The following is a 24,717-nucleotide window of genomic DNA, read 5'->3' on the forward strand; positions in this document are numbered from 1 at the left end:
TCGAATAAAACAATGCAATACCGACATCCTGAGAAATATGAAAATATTGAAAAATCGGCTACTATCAAAGCTACAAAATTTGTTCGTAGAGATATCTAAAATTGGCGATCAAAATTTGTTCGACTTAAACTTGACGTATTTCCTTACACGACTTTCAACAAATCCGAAAACCCCTCATTTGGTTGCGTGCAGAAAGATACTTTTTCTATATGACATTTGCTCTTCAGTTATAAAAGTGTCAACCAAACAAAAGGAGCAATTCAGAGCAATTTTGCTCACGTATAGCCTGAGTCCAAAATACTTGCACGCCAAGTTAGCGAAAGCATATGAAGCTGTCGAAATATCTGGTTTGGCAGGCTTTCTGTACCTGTGGGTTTAAAAGCGACATTTTCATTGCGAACGAGCCCGTCAATAAGGAAATTTAGGTGAACGAGTGCATGAAAAAAGTCTGCTACCTTTCATGAACCAATACAATTATTCCACGCTATTTTGAGCGGATTTGAATACTGCCATTACGGAAAAGGACATGTAGTGGTATAACGTCTATAAGGTTCTGGTGGCGCCCAAGGACAAGAACCCTCCCAACGAAGACTATTGGTCTATCGTCAAACGGAGCCTGAATAAGACCCAAAACTGTTCAAGTAAACTGACTGTGAACGAGGTGGCTGTTCAGAACCTGATGGCAGTAATTAAAATACGATCAACCTAAAGCTTAGCTAAATATTGAACTTATGAAATTTTTTTTTTAAATTGATCATTGTTGTTCGACCAAATTTTGATCATAGATGGTTGAGTGATAAGCGTGACCGCCTTTCAGTCCAATGTGTCTGGCTTCTGTGTCACGTCTTTCTTCGCAAGGGAAGTATAGTTGTTGATAAACCGATATTTGGTTGTGGAGCCACTTCACTGGTATCGGTGATAGACACACAGTGCGGACAGAAACCGACGGAAAATAAACGAAAAATATTGACCGTAACACTCTTTGAAATGAAGAAAAGTCATTGGAATTAACAGCACCAAGTGTATTCTCTTATAGTTCTCCATACAATACATAATAGCTGATAATTATTTTTTCCTACAGATTTCGAGTTTTAACAGTTTCTGAGTTAGAAAAATCGACAATGATGGAGGGGGCCCTCATGCTAGATCCCCCGGGTCCGCAATTTCTCTCTACAGCCCTGTCTATGGCGGATGTGGATCGGTCCCGGAGAAAGGTTATACTGCCATCGTTTAGTGTCACCGCATCGCTAAAACCCGAAACGTCGGATAGTAAGAAACCCTTGTTTTGAATTTTTAAAGACTGAGACAGTTATTTGTATACTATTGAGAGGTGATAGATTGTTCTGCAATTTACACCCATATGAGGCTTGTCAATTCTTATGGTGTGACTTTAGGGACTTTTTTTAATTGCTTGCGGTATTGGCACAAAAAGTACTTTTTGTTAGTTGTTTTTTGAAGCGGCGTTTCGCGGGTTAGTTTTATTTCGGTGTCTGATGTTTCACTTTTGGCATATTTTGAGGACTAGATATAAGTTAAGCTTTAGTTACTTTTCCGCTGAATAAAAGAATATTGGAATAACCAGCTCTTCGTATATTTTAAGTCTCAACGAATATGTCCCTGACTCTCCGGTCCGGTACTCTTGATATTGATAAATACTGAATATATTTGCGTTGTTAGCTTCTATAACAAAAAGCCACCATAAAACATTCTCAACTTACTAAATAGCGCCGTCCACTTTGCAATCACTCTTTTTAAACTGATCATTTTTATCGCTCGACTTCAAAAAAAATCCCACTCAACGCGAGTGATTGTTCTCCATTTTCTTATCAATTTTATCGGCGATGTTTTCCTCCATGTCCCTTCGCTCTTCCATCGGCCGGCTCCGTTGTTAAACTATCTCCATTAGCCAGAAATCTCGAGGCAAAGACATCAAGTGCAGCATCGCATTAAGAAAACTGCTTGACTGACTGCCTGGCCTGGCCTGGCCTGGGCTGGTCTGGCGAACAGCAAACAATAACATCAGCCGAGCGGAAGTGGGAAAAAAAAGTGTGAGTGGATAAAAGTCCTCGCACCGCAGTCTTCGCAACACTCTCGCCCCAACCGACGAACCACAGCCGGACGGAATTGGACCGGACGGGCGAGGGGAACGGGGAAAATCCATCAAAAGCAGCATAAATACTTACTTTTCGGTCGTGGATCGGAAGAAAAGGAAAATATAGATGTATAGAAAAAAAAACCCCGGAAGATAATAGAAGCCTCGCGGGACGTGTTTGGGAAGAACATCGTTCAAAGTGTCCGCCGTGGTAAGTGAGGAGTGAGCGAGGGAAGAGCGAAGTAGTTCCTCCCGCTTCCCGGTTGACGACTGCTGGGACTTGCTATAATGGAAAATGGCAGCAGCGGGAAAATAGTGAATAAACATTTTCAGTGGGAAGTGGGGGAGAAGGTGGACAAAAGCAGGACCGCTCCGAGTTAGTTGTGCGCTGGGTGTAGTCCCAAGTAAGACTTCCATAATAATAATAACAATAACAGTAATAACAATAACAGGAATGACGGTGTTGATAAATAGTTTTCACGCAGGAATTTGCTTTTCGTATTTTTTTTTCCGCTTCCCCTGTACGTCTTTATCAAAAGAATGGAAATTCTTTTGTTCAAAGTGGCGCGCTTTATCTGATCATACCATTTTCTGAACAGGTTTGCTGTGCTTTTGCCCGCTTTTGTTACGTGATTTATCACGATGTGAAAGCATATATTTAAACAGGACTTTTCGCCAGGTACGAATGTTCAACTAATATTCAATGCCATCGCTGAAAACATCTTTATCGTAGTATTGGAGCAACGTTTTGTTGACTTTTCAACTTTTCAACAACTATAATTTGGAATATGGAGATTCTACAATTTTCAATGAAAAACCCCGATGCAGTGAATTGCACTGGTATTGCATTCTCTAGCGAAAGAGTAGGCTACTAGACGTGTTTCATTTCAACTTTTGCTAGAAAGTACAAAACCAATGCAACCCACTGCCCCGGTGTGTTTCAATAAAAAACGACAATAGATTCAAGTATTTTTGTTATTATTCATAATTACTTTCCGTCGGTCTCTGTTTGCAGTAAGTGTCTATCACCGACACCAGAGAGGTTACTCCACAATTTGTACCCTAGATATCGGCCCATTACACGAAGCGACCGTGCAACAACGAATCAAACGCATCAAGTTAGGCCCTGGCACAATGCAAGCAATGATGATTGTTGTTTCATATGCTTCACCGGCATTTGAAAACATTTTCCTAGATAATTAGTGAAATGAATATATTGTACGATATTCAACTGAATGAATAACATGGATATTTGAATGAATATATTTCCTATTCACCGCGAGTCGCATTAAGTTCATTTTCAGTTGTCAAAAAAAAGCTGCGATTATTTTTAACTCTGCATACTGAACATTACTATTGCTGGCGGGCTATTGACTCTCAAACGTGAAACTTATCCGCTCAAAGTGCCAACTAGATTTCATTATTGGTACCAGTCAAATGATGATGAAATTATTTAAAGACTCGTTTTTTCGTTTGATACCAAAACATTCAGTCGAACTCGATATTTTATTGCGAATTATCGAGACCCGGTATTATTTTTTTATTTTGAGGTTAGGATGGTTGTTTTAGATATGGAAGATCTTCACCTAGAATTGGCATTTATCGGTGGATAACTTAGCGAAGCTTCAGGATGGGTGTATCGATAGCTTCCTTCCAGAGCGAGGAAAACATTTTGGTATCGATAGTTGCTTTAAATAGGTCCACGAACATTGCGAGGATGAAGATAGTGAGCATCTTTATGAATAATATTGGAATATCATCTCAGCCAGTGGCGTTGGTGTGGATCTCTTGTAGTTTCAGTCAGTCTGTTTCGCTGCTTCGCTCTAGTGTGTACGTTTAACTTATAGACACAGCAAAGTACCGTTGCCTCCAACTGTAAGTAAAATGAGTGAAACACAAAATGAATTTCTCCATTTCGGGAGAACATAATCGCGATCGACTTTTCGCAGACCCGACGTAGACTTACAATACGCGGGGTTTGAACAGTTGATCAAGATGAAAATGGAACTTGTGCGTACAGAAGTGGCACACATACAGCTACATCATACGAGGCATGTAGTACTAATAACTCTCGACGCTTCCTAGCGAAGAACAACATGCAACACAACATCGAATACGAAAACGTCACAATTAAAATCCCCGTTTACATGGACAATGATCTTACGGAAAACCGGTTCCACGATGTAGCACCGAGCACTAGTGCGAATTATAATTGAAGCTTCATGTTGAAATATTACGAAGTAGAATCGGTCCCAAATGGCACTTTTCCCTGGTATTCTCAACGGTGTTTTGGTGGTGCGAATGTGGCTGAACCAACCCATACCTTCTTATTTGACCATACTTTGCAAATAATTTCAAGGTGTCAACTACATTCAAAGCACGCTATGCACATACCGAGGGACAAACACTAGCAGGTTTGAGTGCGTCGTATTGAAAATACCCACGTACTTTGAATGTAATTAAAGTAAATAATGAAAGTATTTAAAACTACTTCTGTTGTACTTAATAAGGTACTTAATGTAATTAATGTCAATGTGTAAGTACTTAAAGTATTTAAAGTACATATTGGCGGTAATTAAAATATTTTGTACATTTAAAGTACGAAGGTGCTGTACTTAAAATCTTGCCTGTAATCATTGTAAGTACAATGAATTTGACACGTATTTTTTTAAATATTGGCGGTACTTAATATACTTTATGATACTTAATGGTACTTAAAGTTACTAATTACCTAATATTTTTGGCATTGTGTCGTATTGAAGATTTAGTGCTTGCCCCTCGGCACATACCCTGGGCAGACACCTACATGCCAGTTCTATACCGAGACGGCACTACGGTAACCCATGCGCTGAAACCAAAAAAACTTCTTCAAATACAGCCAACACTAACAAACAATATTCGACATCTGCTGATACACCACAGACAGCCAGCCAAAACAAATGCCGGGCAAATGATATTTTATGGTATCTTCAAACCAATAGCGAATACACTTAGGAAAGTAAAAAACAATAAAGGAAACGGCTATACCAGTCTCACTCGAAAACACAAAAAATCACCAAATATCTAACAGCGAAAATCGAAGCTTTAGCGACGACGAACAGGACACAAACACGAGCGAAGGAGAAGGCAGACCGAACGATCGGCGAAAAGCAGAGGATAAAGCTGACCATTGTTCACACCGAGAATGTAATTTAACACAGGGAATGGAAAGCATTGCGGCCAGGATAGACGACAGCAACAATATTCGTTTATTATTATTTTTATCTTATGAATTGTGAATAAAAATTGAATCTTTGAAGTTGTTTAAAAAAAAGAAGCTGAATAACGCCCAAATGAAGAATAACAATGAATAATAACAATTGCATTTTAAGTTTTACGGAGTGGTATCGCCGTCGGATCTGCTCAGTATATTTGCATGCTTCAATCGACGGTGTCTTTCGAAGAAGAATCGGTTCCGTTGATCGGCATCGGCATTTTCGTCGCTGGCAGTTCTCTTCAAGGGATTGTGAATTCCGTCCCATTTCAGATTGCACCAAAGTTTTTTCGCAGCGAGATCAGTTCCAAAAGTCCTCTCTGCATCACACTTCTTTGTCGTGAAAATGAGCGCATTCACTTCATCTCGTTTTCGGGTAAACACTACGCATTGGTTGCAGTCTTTTATTCGGTTGGGATTACGAAAAAGGTTTTCTTTCTAGAGATCAAAAGATGAAGCCTTCGAATTGAACCCTTTCCAAATGATATTGTATGCAATTTTGAAAAATCATGCTTTGAGCTAAACGCGTTCAAAGTTTTAAGAACACTGTCGGTGAATTACTCGTGGTAGCAATTGATTGAAATACATAAATGGAATGACTGATCATGCAATTAATAAAATTAAAGAAATGAACAAAACGAATCAAATGAATCAAATAAATCAAATGAATCAAATGAACCAAATGAATCAAATGAATCAAATGAATTCAAATGAATCAAATGAATTTTGCAGCTTGTTAACTTAATGTAGAAAAAAATTGAGCTCATTCGAGAAGCTTTAAGACAGTTTGCAGAAACTTTTCGCAATGCAGTCGAAAAAGTTGATGTTGGCATTTTCTTGATTTCTCTCTCAATTTTGATTATCAGATGTTTGATAGTTTTAGGTCGAAAATTATTGACATACACTCTCCGCTTCAAATTAGCCCATAAATCATCAATTGGACGCAGTTGTAGCACATTTGGACGCTTATCAGCTTTTTGTATAAAAGGTATGCCATAATCTTCCATTGTGTCCAAAGTTTTTTGGTATAATAGCTAGGTGCCGGATTAGGCGTTCGCAGCCATTTTGTTTACATAGTGGGTCAAAATCAACTGTCTAGGACACCAACACAATTGCAATGTGTATTGGCATATATGTATACACGATGTTTACGTTTCGCCATCTTGTTTAACCACATTTGGCAAAAATTCCACACGATTTAACCTCAATCTCGCACTAACACAACTGCACATGGATTAGTCAATGCTGGAAGGGTTGTCTAAATTTCATTCAACATACACTCAAAAAAATCCACACGATGTAACCATGTGAAATTAAACATCACGAACGTAAACGTTTTCATGTTAAAAGTTAAACAAATGATTTTCCTTGGAATTTCGCGTGGAAATCCATTAAAATGCATTTCATGTGGCGTTTCAAATTATATTCAAACAAATTTCATTTGAATATGACATTATATTTCATTGAATGTTTATTCCCTAATAAAAATAAACTATACACGTACTGTAACCCATATGGGAACGCCATTCCATATATATAGTTTAGATGATATCCTGAACACATCGTTAAGCTATTTAACCATAAGATATTTATTAGGGTTGCCATTCTACTGAATCATAAAGTATGAATTTTCCACATGAACATGTAGTGCATTTCTATATGTATCAAATTGATTTCGCCAATTCTTGTATCTTATATCAATTAAGGGGTTATATATGTTGAGAAAACGCGAAAAAAGGCAAAAGTTTGACTTTTTTAAATTTATGTAGCTATATTTTTATGAAATATTTGTTATATATCTAGCGTTAAAATGTCCAATTTGAAAAATCCACTTGAGAACATGAAAAAATATTAGAAATTGCCGAAATTGTTATAAAATTTCCGCAAAACGCGTTTTTTAAAGAGGTTTTCCGTGACTACGATTCCAGTCCAACAGCTCAAGTGAAAGCATAAAACTGAAAAAAAATCATTAGTATAGATACATGTAGTGTCCTTGAACGATTCGTTGAAAAAAATTCTTTTTGTTAGAAACGGTAACGATTTTTCCGAAAAATCCACTATTTTCACCTAAAAAAAATCATAACATTGATATGAAAATTTTGACGAAAAAATGGAATCGTTCAAGGACATTAGGAAAATTAGGAACAATTTAAAAAAAAAATTTGAGATCAGTTGAAAACTTTTTCGGCAATCGTACTCACCGCAAAGACGTTTTTGGAAAACATGATTTCGAGATAATCGCGTTTAACCCTTTCATGCCCACCTTTTTCTAGTGCATGTGGGGATTCAAAACTATTTTTCCTTGAAAACGTTGGGGTCAAGAAACACGAAAAGCCTATTTTCATAAAGACAGGTGCTTCCATGGCAGTGCTAGAAGCTGGTCAATTTTTTCCTGCTGATGCTCAATACAATTCTCCTAGAATAATTACAATAATCTGACTACGTGGAAAACGTAGTCAATGACAGCCTAAATTGATAAGTTTTATCAGTTTTCAATAATATTGCACCATAGAGAAGATATATGAAAAAATCATTTTACGTCGTCAACGTAAACTCTCTCTGGCAGCACTGTTCCATCGGAATCCAATCGGACTAATTGCAATAACTTCAGTTCTAGAGCTGATCCTTGTAACTATTAATACTCAAATTAAAGGCAATAATCACATTAATGAGCCTTACTTGTTTTTGTGAGCAAATATCGCTTCAATCAAAAGTTATAGCTGTTTAAAAACGTTGTTGTTCACAAACAACATGGGCATGAATGGGTTAAAGTTTCAAGTATAAGCTACACCTCCGTAAGGGAACAAAATGAAAAACGCTATAACTTTGCGTCTAGTGCTCCGATCACTATGAACCTATATAAAAATCTATATAATATCTGTATAAAAATTTGGGATAATATTCTTAAGAACCTAAACTTTACGATAGAGGAATAATTTTTTTTCTAGTTTTTGACTGACCTCAACATATGAAACCCCTTAAGGTAAAACGAAGTGATCTTCACGTGTAATTCATTTTGAAATTTTAGTCATCGGTATTTCTTATGATGTTGATGTGCTTTTCACATCATGTTCGCATGAATTCCATTTGAAAACCATATTTCCCTCACTCGATTAGATATTGCAATGGCAATACTGTACCTTTCATGTGTTTGAGTATTGAATCAATTCAATATTTTTCTACTTGATGTTAACATGCTAAGTTTTTTCAGTGTACGTCAAGTCCATTTGTTAAACCCTCACTTACTATAGCTCTTTTTCCTAAAATTTCATTTATCAATTTTTTAAGGAGTTCAATTTTATCAAGAAGTGAAATAACAAAAATGTTAAGGTGTTGTTTTGGTTTCTGTAAATTTTGAATATATGACACACCCTAATATACAGTAGGTACAAATATGCAATCTTACGATTTATTTCTTTTTCTTATTCTTTCAGACAAAAACTTTTGCCAGTGAACGATTAGTGGTAAATATCAAAACATAGGAAAAATAAACCATTCGAATAGTTGATTCCCGTAGTGTTTTATCGCAAAGTGACAGTGTTCTTAGACATAGCGCAAGTGAAAAACCAACAACCAAATGCAGCAAATTCCTCGGTGTGTGAAAGTGCATAAGCTATAGCAACTAGACAAAAATATCGTCACTATCGAAAATATGTGCGCTAGCTAGCTCGGATTCCTGCAGCATCCGCAAAGTGTTCATTTTTTTCTTTCGTTGCCGTTTCGTGTGTTGTTGCTAGTGAAAAGTGGTGCTGATAGCGGCATCTACCGGAATTGCAACCGCCACCAATATCGTCATCGTTCGGCTCGAGTGCAGTGGAGTGGAGTGGAGTGGGGAGTGCTGCGCAGCATCTAGTAGCAATCATCCGTAGTTTTCGTTGGCAGCAGCAGCGGAACTAATCAATCCTGCCGGTGGATACTCGAAATGGCTGGATTGTCCATTAAGGTAGGCAGTTCATTCGTATGGATGGAGTCAGGGAGTGACCTGATTTTGTCATTTTTGTCTAATAACTATAATTGATAATGGTTTTCAGGATACTGTCAATTTCGTACAGCGGAGGTCAATTTGATACGTCGGATGGTACTCTAATTTATTTCATTTAAACCGCACCGATTTAATTGATGATGATTGTTAATCTATGAATATAAGGATAATGGTTTTTTTATACATCGGGTTGAAAATTGATTTCAAAATATGAAAATAAACACTTTTCAACCAATACTCCATTACTATCGGTTCAATAGATTTGCGTTCGACTAGTGCATTAAACTGTCATTTATAATATTTGTATTGCATAACATTTTTCACTGGCAGAAATGCTGATCACGGTTTTTCACGTATTCATTTGGAAAGGGTTGCAAAACTGTTGTCATTTATTTTGACGATAGCCTGTCATTTGCGGTGTGATAAAATGATGAGGTTGGATTTATGTTGAATTAAATGCCAATGTTCCGTGGTGAAGTGTCATTTCATATAACCGTAGACCCATTCACCGCATGGAACGCCTGAGCTGAAATTTGAGTTTCGAGTGGAAACGTTTCAGCGTTTGAAATTGCGTGCCTTAAATAAGAAACCGAAAAACCAATTTTCACACCAAAAATATTATTCAACGAACAAACGCCAGGGTGAACGAGGGGCAGCAGCCTACAAGTGACCCAGTATTCATTTTCAATTATTGGGGAAAAGTGATTGCGTTCAGCATGATAACTGCCGAAAACACGCACACGGAATCATTACCGGTAATTGAGCCATCCCCCGCATCGCCTGCCACAATCGTTTGATTGTTTGTTTTTTTGCTCTGTCCTTCTTCGGCTCAAACAACGGACAGACCATACAGAGATTCCCGACCCATGCTGGGGCACACAAAACGTTGCCAGGCGTTGATTGCTGATGGGTCAATAAAGAGGACTATCCTATATTACTCTCGTGTCGTGTCAGCGGAATGAGCCGAGGAAGATATGCGGTTGGATTCTCCCACGCAACTAGTTTCCACAAATCGTTTACGTTGTCGATAATCCGATCTGTGTATGTGTCCGAAAAAAGTCTATTGACGTTGGACTCGTAACCAAAACTGCAGGGAATATTTTTGCGAACGTAGAAAGGAGTTGCTGTTTAGCAAATTTTAAAGATCGGCTGCGCTCGATATCTTTTTAAATCGAATACTTCTAACGTTTCATTATAGGTGTCCCGTTTCAAAATTTTCGCCCATAAATTTAGCCGAGTTTGTGAACGTGAAAATTTGCTGTTGCACTGAATGAAAACAATCAATTTTTGCGCTATCTGATTGGAAATATGTACAACAATTTTGTAACTAATTCTGTGCTATGTTCAGTTACTGAAAATATGAGAAAGTAATGGATTTTGTGAAAGCAGTTATTTTCTGCACCATGATTGGTCCGTACAATTCGATTACTAGTGAGCCAGACTAGCTCCACCGATTTGACTATGGAAGTAAACTATTTTTGTTCTATGGCCGGCCCCTTTGTCCTCGAACGTAAACTGAACCAAGTACAAAGCCCGGGGTCGTATGCGAGTGTTACATACATACATAGTGTTTTCGTTTTTTTAAAGCTAATGTCGGTCCGGTGCTAGTCCTGTTACTAAGTTAATGTTGGATTCTGAAGAGACGAAGTCGAAACGGAAATTCCATAAATAATTCGCAGTATTTTGACGGAATTCTGTTTAGGATTCTGATATAATCCTTTACTCGATTCTGCTCGACTATTTTCCACAGTCTTCCCAAATGAACATCGTCCACAATGTTCGCTCTGGTTCTGGTTCCCTTTATTAAACCCGCATTTTGTGTACGAACACGCTATTTTGTACGAAAACACATGCACATGTTCGCCTGCACAACCGAACCCCATGTGCGTACACCTCTCGTACACACAAGTTCGAGGCACCAGTTTTCTCCTTTTCACTTTCATCATCACTTTTCGATGTTCATAGGAAGTCTGATTTTCCAGAATATTTGGTTGGGATTCTGATAGAATCCTTCTTAGCATTCCGATAGAATCTACCGTAGTGTTCCGATAGAATTCTTATCCTTTTTTCTGTTCCAAATTTCGGTAGAATTCCTCTCGAGATTTCTTCCAGGATTCTGTTGACATTCATTTCAAGCTTCTTGTGGAATTGTATTCAGGAGTCTGATGGTATACTGCTCAGGATTCCGATACATTCTGGTAGTATCTTTAACAGGATTTTGTAGAAGTGCTTGTCAAAGTTCTAGTAGGTCGCATTCTGTTGAAACTTATAATTTGTTCAGGATTCCTATAGAATCATACTCACGTTTTTAATGTAATCCTGTCAAACATTCCGACAAAAATCCTACTATGACACTATCCTTTTCAATACTTTGATGAAACCATGATCAGAATTTGAGCGTCATCTAACTCGTGGAAACCTGCTCAGAATAATTTTGATGGTGTCTTTATTATTCTGATGGAGAACGTCAACTTTAAAATAGTATTATAAAACTGAGAACCCGAGAAAACGAAAAGCCCATAATATCCTCGTGGTTATGATCCAATTTCACCCGCACTACATGGTGTTTTAATAGTGTTTTAAATGGGATCAACCCATGAAAAGGCCATCAGCATGGTCCGGTAGATCCCGTATAAAAATTATATTTGGGGTATTTACGAGTTATTGACACCACATTTTATGGTGTTTTGATAGTTGTAAAACATGGCACGGACCACATTTCTTTTAAGGGGCTGTGTGGTGTCTATTAGAGGTCAGTCCAGGCACTCCTGGACATGTCCAGGAAAGTGCACTAAATATTTCTAAATGGCCATCACTTTCATGCATCTAGAAGATACGGAAGTTAGTGCTGCTGCCAAAAAACAGGTAATCCTCTTTGGTCGTATAAACCAATATGCTCGCTGGATACTCTAGAAAAACTCTTATACTCAGTAAGATTATGTTCTCCAACATTACGTAGAGCTATCACGGTTTATCGATGATGTTTGTCGTTCGAATTTCGGAAAAGATTGCTTTTATTTGTGTGCTGCCCGACGTCAATCCGTCAATTAATAGCCACTAAATTTTAGCAAGTAAACCGGACAAACTAATATATCACAGGTTTGCTTGCAAGGGGCCACCGCTTTCGATAGCTGGTCGGCGTCCACCTCGTCCAGCGGATCCGCACTGGGACAATGTAGTAATCAAAAATGGTTTCGTTGGTGTGAATACATTGTGCAAATTAATTTGCAAATCATAGTCGTAACAGAAATGACAATTTTCATCTGGATGTATGGTTCCTGAAATGTAATAAGAGATGTAACATGTGGTATGGTTGAATTTAAACTTGCTTGAGATTGCATAAGTTTAAATTGTAGATGTGACAGAGCATTTTTTAATTAGTATATGTAGATTTAAATAAAGTACCATTGATTCTAGTCCATTATGCTAAGGTTCATTACCTTGAATATTATTGTCCAACATGCTTTTCACTTCGCATTCCTTTACAATGGATGGCAATTCTTTGAACATGTGTTTTGTTGAGCTCAACCAAATTTTCACTTGTATTTTTGTCTAAAACATGATCGAAATAATCAAAATTAAATATATTACTACTTTGTGAAAATTCGCTTAATATTTGTTCGTCCATATAAAACTGTTGGCTATTGTCTAATGAAAGTAATCATATTTTAATCGTGTTTCAACTTTACAGCAAACACGCGTTTTTATTACGATATTTGTGGTAATAGTGGCTGCAAAGGCAGTTTTCGTTTCGTGATGTTTTAATGCAATAGTATTTCTATTGAAGCTCAATTTCATGTTTATGCAGAACATTGTCAATCCGGAAAACAGTTAATCCGGAAAACTGTAATATTTTTAACAATCGCAATATAAGCAAGCAAGCAATAAACAAGAAAAACATGTAAAAGTAAACAATCCAAAAAGTGGTACAACTGCGATTTTACTTCATATACCCACGAATTATATACACTGTTTTACTACTAACGTCGCTGATATGCAAAAACATACACAGTAGGCGTAGGACTAACTGTCGTGATTTTATCTTTACTTTCCATCGAATGTCAATCGATTCTAAACCATATATTAGTCCTTCAATCATAATAAACTCAATGTTGCAACTAGCAGCAGTATTTTAGTCGCTTTCGATGGTTTCCAATTAATGTCTACGTAAGTTTGAAAACGGCGTGACGATGCAATGAGACATCAGTAGGCTATCATGGAGAGCGACTAAAATGTTGTAACTGGTTGAATCTATAAGCCAATAAGTTGGGATTATTTTTTTTTTTCAGTATGTGACAAACTCGTTTTTTTTTTTGGTTCGCTGCAATAAAACAAAATAGATGATCAAAAATCACGTAGGAAAAAGAGAAGAAAGGATCAATCAATTGAAATCGACTCACGAGCACATCATCTATCTTTTCTATACACTCAACTCGAGTGCTTTCGGAATTGTAATCTGATCCTCTCATTTTCGAAAGTAGCTAACGTCTTCGATATCCGTAGGACTTTGATGCATTAGGTGCAATAGCTTTAATTGAAACTGTTTCTAAAATTGTGGTAAAATGACCCAGTCACTACTTCTTTGTTCAAGTAGTTGAACTTCTTATGGAAATAAATTAGAGCAGTTTATTTTTATTCAAAAAATAAACAAATTACTGAGCAGAAAATATAACCAAAATCGTCATAGAAAGTTGGCCTTACGCCCTACTTACTGTTTCGGAAAGGGAAAGTAAGTGCGATGTATTCTCTTTCACGTGTCGGAAGCAAGAGAAATTGTTGAGCTTGTTCGTATTTGTAGTTGATAGTTACTTTAATGGTGTCATCACTGATACATTTAACAAATTTTACGTAAATTAGAAGATAGTAGTAACTAGTGTTAAGTGATTTTCTTTCGATTTGTGGACAATTTTCTTTAATGGATTAAGTTCTGCTTTGCCTTTAAAATAGCTTCATTTAAATATAATTTATATAAAAAAAGTTCTAGCATGATGTCATAGAACCAGTAATCTCGATCTCGCAAACAGGATAACACCCCGGAGACTAAATGAACGGTTTAACACCTTTGAATTGACAAACGCGGTCTCAAGAGTGAACCTTCAAATTCCCGTGTTCGCGCGATCATGAATCGGTTTCGTCCGGAAACCGCTATTCTCGGCCCTAGTAGCATAAGTCCAATGCCTTCAGGTGAACCAATCAAAAAGATGATGCTCATATAACGTAGTGACCATGACGACATAAAAATCGAATTTATACACACGAAGTCACATACACGCGACAAACAAACATACAAATGCTTGAGCCCTTCACGACCATCCACGCAACTTAGACCCGCGCTCTCGTAGACATGATAACATCCCGATGATAATATGAACATCTCAGCACTTATAAATATTCAAACGCGGTCTCAAACGTGAACATACAGTCTCGCGCGGTGATGAATCGGTCAAGTCCGGAAGTCTCTATCCTCGATTCCTAGGTCTATGCCTTCAATTGATAAATTAAAAAGAAAGCTCTCATATTCACTGGACAACACGTTCCATGAAAAATAACAGGGAACATTAATGATATGGAGTAACTCAATCCTTGTCGGAATGTGATCCGTACACCGAAAACTAAATATCAGAATGACGATCCGCGTGGCACATACATACGACGTCACATATACGCGACAAACACGTCAACAAACGAAGGCTTAAGCACTTCGCGATCATCTACGCATACCTCCGTTCGCGATCGCGCAAATTTATAACACACACAGTACTTACGAAGTTACAAATGCGGTCTCAAACGCGAACCCGCAAACGCGCGCGATCATGGATCGGAAATCTTAACCCTCCATTCTAGCATCTTAGGTCTATATATTCAGTTATACCAATAAAAATATCCACTAGACAACACGTTCCATGACAACATGATTGGGAACTCTGGTATTATGGAAGAACCCACTTTGTACTATAATCTGAACCGTACACGAAAAATTAAATATCAGATTCATGGTCTGCGCGCAATCATTGTAGAACAAAACGGATTTAATATAGAATTTATACACACGATATTACATACACGTTAGTACACGCGACATACAAACGCACACGCGATCGAACACGTTAACGTACTAACGCTCGAGTCCTTCGCGATGGCGAAGTCCCTACGCCCGCACATACCTGAACCGTACAATAAATATCACATTCAGAATCACGGCCTGCTACAATTGGCCTAAAGCAGTGTTTTAGTGGGTTCCATTGCCTGTCTCGTCTGCAATTATAGCGTGTGATTCTGACGGGGAGCGTTTCCGAGAACCTAGCTCTATAGCTCCAGTAGGACAACTCTCGAAAAAAAATTAATTGCCTTTAAATTGTTGATATTTTTCAGGTTAACATAATTTGCATACACTTTTGGGGACTAAAAAGATCTATGTTTCGGGTATGAAACTGCTTTTGCTCCGAAATTTTTGACGTAGGACTACGTCTTTGTTTTCGATGCGGGGGTGCACTTTGCAAATTCTACAAAAATGGCATGTAACGAAAGGTGGTCCAATTTTAAAAGCACATAATTCAGCCATCTCACGACAAATTTTCAATTTTTTTGCTCATATCGCCCAGAAACACTTCTAAGATTCCAATAGATAAATCCAAAGATTTTTGATATCATGGCATTAAACATTTAAATAATGTGCAACCTAGTCAAAATATCGCACATATACACACAGAAGATAGCGCTAGATAGTCCGGCACGACAGATTTGTGTACCTAGCGCGCCACACTTCTATGAATGACGTCATCATCGACTATTTAAAGAATGGATTTGGCCGGACAAACTCAGTTGCCTGTTGAACGGCAGGCGGAGCAGATCACCGCGCTGTGTGTTTTCGCAGCCAGTGTAGCTGAGTTGAAAGTCCGTTACACTGACTGTGGTGGTACACTACTCAGTTCCGTCCAACACGCCACTGCGCTTGTCCGTTCAAACACTACGCCTTCTTTTGTGTTGTGCTCGTTTCCAGCACACTTTTATATACAATCTCGACCACAATTATTTGTACACAAAATCGCCTGTACATTCGAGCTCCATTTGCAAATACGGTTAACATAGTGTAGTGGTACTACTTGTCTCTTTCGCTCTTCCCATCATCATCAGCGCTAACTCATTTGGCTTTGTGCGCTTGGGTTCAACGTTTGAGGCGAATGTGTAGGTAGGTATATCTAATTTGTTAGCAGGGTTACCATATTCACAGATTTTTCTCTAATGTCACAGATTTTTAGCATTGTAAATGCTTTACTCTACTATATGGGGCTGGGACTAGGTGTAAAACAGAAATCTGATTTAGAACTACGTCACGAAAATGTGGTATAATTTTAAACGACTGTAGCGCTGGATGGATTTGCGTCATTTAAATACTAATAGATTCCAACTTAAAAATTGGTTACAACTATAAATTGGTATTTCAACTGTACACTATTGAAAAATCCGTATTATTGTAAAAACATTGTGAAAGTGTAAGCAAACAGACAAAGTTTTCGCTTAAGTTTTGTTAAGTATTGATGGTTTTTCATGATTCGAACACCAATCGATTCTGAAAATTTCCAGTAAAAAATTGTTATCAAATTTATCTGTGTATTTTATTAGCACACCATTGAAAAAATTGAATTATTAGGACGAGTATATAATGGAAAAAGAATTCAATTAGAAAATTCCTTTTATTAACCAAATATTCAAAATAATAACCTACCAAACCGATGGTTTTTGCAAAACCATTACGAATATAAGTGAATATAGCAACCTTGTTCCTAAGCGAAAGCCACACCAAAAAGAATGATGAAAATATTTTTATTTATCGCACAAAAGGTTGGTCTTCAATCTGCACCAAAAAGTTAATAAATGAGATCGCCTTGTGTTACATAATTCTCATTTGGCATGAGCTGTGAAAAAGAAATGTTCGTCTGTGCGTATGCAGCAGAAACGAATCGTCGGCAAGGTTTGAATTGTTAACCCAAAACATAGTTATTAGCAAACTGTCCTTCTGTCTGTCCTGTCCTGTCCATTTTCAATGTAACTGCGGGCGTTGTGTTGTACACAACCCTTTAATTTTTTTCACAACTTTTTGGCATTTTGATGAAAATTTCACAGATTTTTGGAAATATTTTGATTTTTCACAAATTTTTCGGAAATTTATCACAGATTTTTTTCCTGTTTCAGTTATCACAGATGGTAAAAAGATATTATTGACCGAAACACAGATTTCAATATGGCATCCCTGTTTGTTATTGGATGCATGCGAAACCTACATGATAGCAATTTGTGCTTTCGTTACGCAAAGACGAAAACTTTCTTAGCAATAAATTTACGTGGATCGATGGAAATCACAACGAAAGTTTATTATTTACGTTCGATCAATTCATTGATTCGTTTCCACTTCACGTGATTCATTTCCACTCAGTCTATCCTATTTTGAGTCTGCTAATAGGTACATACTTCAAAGCCTATTTATAAATAAATACACTGTCACTCGAAAAACCGTTGCAAAAACGCATCTTAGTCCATATAACAAATTGTTTTTGATTCTTGTATATTTATAGTTTCGATATACGATTAAGACCACTGCATTCGTTACATTTGTATGCGTACTTTATGAAAGTTACAATAATGGCAAAATATAACTAGACAGCTTGGTCTATACGTGAAATGTGATTATATTGTCTAAAATTTGATTTTTCTTCACCCGTTCGGGTTTTTTACCACACACAATTGAAAAGTTTTTACAATTTTTTAAGCTGATCTTGTGCAATAAAGATTTTGTTCCAGATATTAGTTCGGTCACGGTTTTCTGTCTTCTTTCTTCAGATCTTCTCAATTAAGTTTAATCGGATTCGATAACCTACTACAAATGAAATGACCTGATAAACCAAAAAGGTTGGGTTCAATATGTAACATTCGATGTTGATTGGTTGTGCTTAAACTATACGTAAGAAATATATTTCATTTATTATTACTCTCAATGTACTAAGAAAATAAATATTTTACATTAAGTAGTATAGCCCTACGTCTATAGTTCGCGCAACCCCATGGGGCTGCCCCCAAACGAGAATTTCAGAAAATCAGCTAATCCCTCCATCCTGAAGCCATAATTTTCATCTCTGAACTTGTCACCACTGATTCAGGTAGAATTTGGATAAAGAAACTTTCCGTGAAATGATTTCCCACACATAAAAGAATGAGGAAAGGCATTTCTACACCCTGCCTCTCCAATTCCCACTGTTATCTCAAGTGATCCTATCTCTACTGACATAGTAAACAATTGACTAGCATCCTGCATCGGTTTTCAGCCCCAAAACACAAACAACAAATATACTGTTTTACACACAAGTGGCGTGCTCTCCGCTGTCTGCCCTATCCGATACCTGTATATTGTTTGTAATTCAGTCTTGATGCCCACACTCTATCAATCATTGGCACTCGCACACGTCCCCTAACAAGAACTTGAAGTCTATACCTGTGTACATTCCGTCACCTTTCTATCACACTGCCGGTAGTCGGTCCCAGGTTCGATACGACAATCGTTCATCGGAAAGCAATATAGTACATCGATTTCTTTCCGTTCGATTTTATGCGTGCAAATAACAACACCCATCAGGATCGTCGTCGTATTTCACATCGAAGCATCAAAAACACCAACGTTCGGTAAACATGTCCAGGGGCGTTGTCGAAGCTTGCTGTAATGGTAGTAGTTAGTAGGAAAACAAGACAAGCAACGCAACCACAATAAAACTATCAATCAAAAATCAGACAGAAGAGTCGAAACATTCGATGGAACCTTGTTTTCCGAAAATATCCTACTTCGGTGGGGTGATAATGTTTTACTTTGCATCCTCCTCGAGGGGGCAGGGAGAGGCGGTTTGTTCTATTTGCGTCCCCTGGGTAGTTTGGAAAGGGACAAAACGGTTCCGCACTTCCAGGCTATCAACCAGCAGCGACTGATTGATCCGCTCTTTATGTCGGTTACTCGTTCCATTCCAGACATCCAGACAGAGGAGGTGCCATGTAAAATTAGGCAACCTTTTCAAGAGTCCTTATCGATATGAGGATGGTGGAAGCGAGCGGCTGGTACTGCAGTGGCCGATGGTTCGTGTTGGTTTGTTTTGTACGGGAGTGGAAGTAAAATTTATGAATCATTTATCACTTCCTGTATCACTTGGTGAGGCGTCAAACGGGTGTCAATCAAGTGTTTAGTTTAAGGACCGTTTGCTAGCAGTTCGCGAGTTGCGAGACGGTGGCTGGTCGGGATGAGCTTTACCAATGCATGATAATTATGGGTTCCATTTCAGGGAAATTAAAGTAGAGTAAAACCTAGTAGATGTGTCCAATGGACCATGCCCCACTAAGTTTTCAAGAAATGCATTCTACAAAAGATATATGTGCAATATTTGAGCGCTAATCCCACATATCCACACGAAGACAGCGGTTCTTACGTGGTTTACCTCAGGGTATCTATATTGGTTTCAAACCAAAACCAATCCAAAAACCGCCCCTCCCCCCTCTGGCTACGTGCCTGAATTCTTGCCACGAGAACCGCTAGTGGCTGTCGCTCCTTCAGTAGGCCTTGCTAGTGGGCAGCCTCTAACATTCAACAGCTTTAGATCGAATTTCGAAACATCCGAATCCCTTGCGTGCTCTATATTGCATATCCGTGTTTATTATAAAGCTAACAGCATTACGATTGAACTACCACTATTGACGTGAATTGATATAGGAAAAATCACCCGTCGATGGGCAAACAGATTCACGCCATCAAAATTATGCTTATCAAGGATTTTATCAGGTAATTAACAAGGGACAGAATCGTCCCCAGGGGGCAAATTAATTTTGCGATGCTACCATCAGCTAGGGAATTAGGGCGGTATTTTTATTGCTCGTTCGCTGCTGACGTGGACAGTAATTGAATCGGGTTTGTTGAGTTTATGTATGTGATAATGTCCGAAAAGAGAGGAAATCATAGGCACGTTGGCTAGGTTTAGACGAGAGGGATTTCTTTTAATTTATAGTTTGTAAAAGTTATACAACGATTTGTGAAAATTTCCAATATTTGCGTTATTTATTGGCTTGAAATTATTAGGGACCATAAAAATGGAACAAATTAACATTTTGCAAATCCCTCTCGACCAAACATAGCGGTATGTTTTCTGAACAGTTGAAGAAATAATTATTGAAATCGGACCAGTACTTCTATGAAAAGTCTTACTTGACCGCTTAAAAAACACAACTTTCGGGAAAACGCGTTTAAAGATAAAGTACAGTGTATAACTCGATTGTAGTACCTTACTAGATAATCTATTATACTGGGTCCGCAGAGCTGACCTTCCTCATCATGAAAATGTTCTTGGCTTTGCACATTTTGCCCTCTCTGTTGAATTCGGGCCTGTTTTGCCGCGACACCCACTTTGCGTTCAGAACGAGTTATACGTTCACTGTCGAGTCGAGTAGCACATCTTTCAGCTTCAATCCCCAAGGTAATTCCCATCCCCTCCATAGCTTGTAAGATCGATGAAAATCCTTGGTTGAAGATGCTGACTGCCAAATAAGTCACAACATTGACCGCTTGCCTGCTAAAATTTGTGCATGTTTTGGCGCTAAGGAACAGATTCCCATTTCTTTATTCAGAGACTCATTGATGTTTTGGGTGTGAGCTCCTAAGCATCTTTCGAATAAATCATTAGATGCTAGACTTCCGTAGATCCTGACATGTTCGAAAGTTTCTAAACTTCCTTTTACTTCAGTCTGACGCCACTTGCACCAACTGTCCTCGCCGGGTGAACACTTCGAGTGTTGGGAATTTTCGTTCGATGACGAGCAGTGTTCGAGAGAAGCCCAGAGTGCATTTCGCATATGTTCTAAAGAATTTGAGTTTCTCCGAATCGCCAGCCCATGAAATTTTGTTATCTGGCCGATTGATTTGTCCCTCAACTTTTCTTTTCCTTTCCCACAAATACCTTTGTTTTCTTTCTTCAGTTTTCGTAATCTCATTCCCATACGCTCCTCAATATGTCCAACGCATTCTTTCTTCCGTACAATAATATCATCCCAAAAAAGAGCAAGAAACCATTCACAGACGCTCGCATATACATAAACCGTAAAGAATGGACCGGTGAATTCTTTAAACAATGATTTTTCCATAGACAAGTGCCATCGCACAGTGGGACGAGCCCGGACTTAAGCCCGCATATGAAGGTTACGCGATATTCTCGCTAGTATTTTTCTCGTATCAGCTGAGTCATCAGAGAAGTTTTTGCGAAATTTTAGGTGATTTTGACCTAAACTGAATTTTTGACAGCTTTTTGAAGGGCATAACTCATGTGTTTTTTGCATTATTTAAACATAGAAACAATATCTCGTTATTTTGATTTATCAAAGAAACGGTCGATTTTATGCATTGCATTACTTCACCAAAATTATCCGTGTGATGAAATTGCATCAAAAAATCGCTAGAAATAAGTCACTGGTTGGTTTAGTTATAGTTTAGATAACTGTTTGTCATTAATTTCATTGAATTGGAACTTCTAATACTGTAACAACAGCGACGCCTGTGGATTAGGGCGTCCCAAAATGGCATCATGTTAAAAAAGTCATCGGGCTCACTTAAATGGATGGTTAGGGTGTTAGCATCACTTTCTTCTTCGGAGTTAATTTGCTAAAACGCTTCCTACTGGTGGCGAATTTTGTTTTTTTAATGGGCCGTTTTTGGATAAAATTTCAAATTTATGCCTGTTGAAATAGACCTGAACTGTCTTAAATTTTTTTTAGCATTTTTTATTTTTCTGGAGATCCAAATGGAGAAGTTTGGTTAGTTGGTTTGTTCAAATTTTAAATTATAAGAGCGGCAGAGCCATTAAAACTTAGTAAACAGTGACATTTTTGATGCTTTTCAGTATTTTTTCTTCAAAGCTGGGTATCCACCAAATATTAAAAGTATAGAAAACACTTTATATAGTTGAGCCGAATACAGGGGCGTAATTTTGCAGAAGAAAATGTATAGCTACGGCTAATGGGGTATGAGTTATTTGAGTTTTTGTTAGATAACCTTTGACATTTTTAGCAATTCATCAAAAATAATGCTGTTCCAAAAAGTAAATCAGTTCAAATGTGCTTTGACCACACATTGTTTTTCGGAAAATATAAGGAAAATGATGAAAAATGACGTTTTCTGCACGTCTTTAGTATGTCAGGACGAGGTTTAATGAGCATCTGATGATTTTTTTGTAACTTAAATTATAAAAATAATGATAACTTTGCTAATGACGCCAAGTCTCTAATTATTTTTTGAAGAATTAATTCTCCATAATTACTTCTAGGAGGCATCATCAAAAAAATAATTGTGTCAGAGGATGTGCTGTATTCTGTTGTAAAACTTTTTCGAGGATATTTGCCCCAAATTTGACTATTTCGGAATTATGTGATCTAAACAGTAAATATCAGTTTTTCAACACTCGCCTCACTCTTTTGCATTTTTTTTCCACTTTTAAGTTCCTAACATGGAAATAAGACCATATTTACAAAATGTGAATACGCCAAACAATTCAGCCTTCAAATATACACCATAACTTGTCATTAACTCGACATATTTGTTTAACTTTAGTGATTTTCAAACCCGCTATGGGGCTATTAGTATCCAAAATAATTTTAAAAAAATCGTCAAATGCTCATAAAAACCGATTCTGATGTACTAGAGACAAGCGAAAAACGCCATTTTTCATCATTTTCCTTCTATTTTACGAAAAATAATATGCGGACTAAGCACACTTAAGTTGTTTTATTTTGTAGAACAGTGTTATTTTTGATGAATATCATAAAATGTCAAAAGGTTATTTAACAAAAACTTAAATAACTCATACCCCATTGGCCGTAGGTATACACTTTCTTCTGCAAAATTAACCCCCTGTATTCGGCTCAACTGTACAAAGTGTTTTCTATACTTTTAAAATTTTGTAGATACCCAGTTTTGAAGAAAAGCTACTGAAAAACATCAAAAATTTCACTTTTTACTAAGTTTTAATGGCTCTGCCGCTCTTACAATTCAAAATTTGAGCAAACTAACTATCCAAACTTCTCCATTAGGACCTTCAGAAAATAAAAAAAATTCTGAAAAAAATCTAAGGTCGTTCAGGACCACTTCAAGACGCATGCATTTGAAATTTTACCCAAAATCGGCCCATTTTTTCAAAAAATCAAAATTCAACACCAGTAGGGAGCATTTTAGCAAATTCACTCCGAAGAAGAAAGCGCTCCAAATACCCCAACCTTTCATTTAAGAAGTGAGCCCGATGACTTTTTTAACATGATGTCATTTTGGGACACCCTACTGTGGATGACCGCGATCACACTATACTCATTCAAAAGCTTTTAATTTTATCTTCAAAATAAGTCTATGCTACTTTTGCGAAAACTTGCGATAAGCAGTCAAAATTTAAAAAAAAACTGTTGATGGAGACGCATGGTTACTACTGATATTGAATTTGAATAATCTCTTTATAGTTAGCATAATGACACGAATACATGCACAATTTTCAGACAGCATTGAGAACACGATTTACGAGGGTTTTACTAGTGATCAAGTGTAAGGAGCCGAGTGGGAAGTATGGTTTTTAGATGGTGAAGATATTCAGAATGTTAAAAAATCAGTAAATATATTCAACCAATTGTAATGTGTCATTAATGCTTGTTGAACGCTCTCCTGTGTTAGTTGTTGTTTATTTCTGCTCTCCTTTGTCGTTGAATTATATACAAAAAGTGCGCTTATTCCGCGGAAATAAAGTGACGAGATATAGTTACTGCCTAAACCTAAATCTTTGTTATACCAAAGTACAAATCAAGCATTGGTTTTTTTTTTGATTTTTTATGAAACTATTTCGATAAGTTTCAAGTGCCGAGGTGCTATTGTCCTGCTGCTAATTGTTATTATTCTGAGGAGAGAAGAATGATGTGTAAAAAATGTGGTACAGCGATCGACTGCAAAGTGGATATATTCACTATGTGTGAAGGACGCTGCAGTGGACGGTTTCACGCCAAATGCGTAGGATTAAACGAAACCAATATCAATGCGCTTACAAAAAATGTGATATGGCTTTGCGATTCATGCTTGGATGCTTTCTACAAAACTATAACTTCTTCACTGCTGGATCCACCGGAGTCGGAATGTCCATCATCCTGCAAGGAAAAGAATATAGCGTCAATGAAAACCAAAATCGAAGAAATTCAGAACAGTATATCTCAACTAATTCCTCAGACGGCAATATGCGATCGTCATTCAACGCCAGTTTCTTCTATCAAAAATCAAATCACAGCGAGTGAGGCTAGCCGAAATACTCCAAGTTTTACACCCCGGAGCCGTTATTTGGAGACAGA

The 24,717-nt window shown here is 37.5% G+C and overlaps 1 protein-coding gene across 20 annotated transcripts in view; it reads left to right on the plus strand.

The window, feature by feature from the left end:
• The window catches only part of LOC131693700 (glucose transporter type 1), a 704,006-nt gene that overhangs the window by 348,770 nt on the left and 330,519 nt on the right, over positions 1–24,717 (plus strand). For all 20 annotated transcript variants that reach the window (XR_009306301.1, XR_009306302.1, XM_058981755.1 and 17 more), the window contains one exon: positions 8,780–9,288. Coding sequence is in view for 1 of the 20 variants with exons in the window: in XM_058981772.1 (XP_058837755.1) it covers positions 9,268–9,288 (21 nt within the window). In the remaining 19 variants the exon portion in view is untranslated. The remainder of the gene's footprint in view (positions 1–8,779; positions 9,289–24,717) is intronic.

Source organism: Topomyia yanbarensis, chromosome 3 (assembly GCF_030247195.1).
Source record: "Topomyia yanbarensis strain Yona2022 chromosome 3, ASM3024719v1, whole genome shotgun sequence".
Classification (NCBI taxonomy): domain Eukaryota; kingdom Metazoa; phylum Arthropoda; class Insecta; order Diptera; family Culicidae; genus Topomyia; species Topomyia yanbarensis.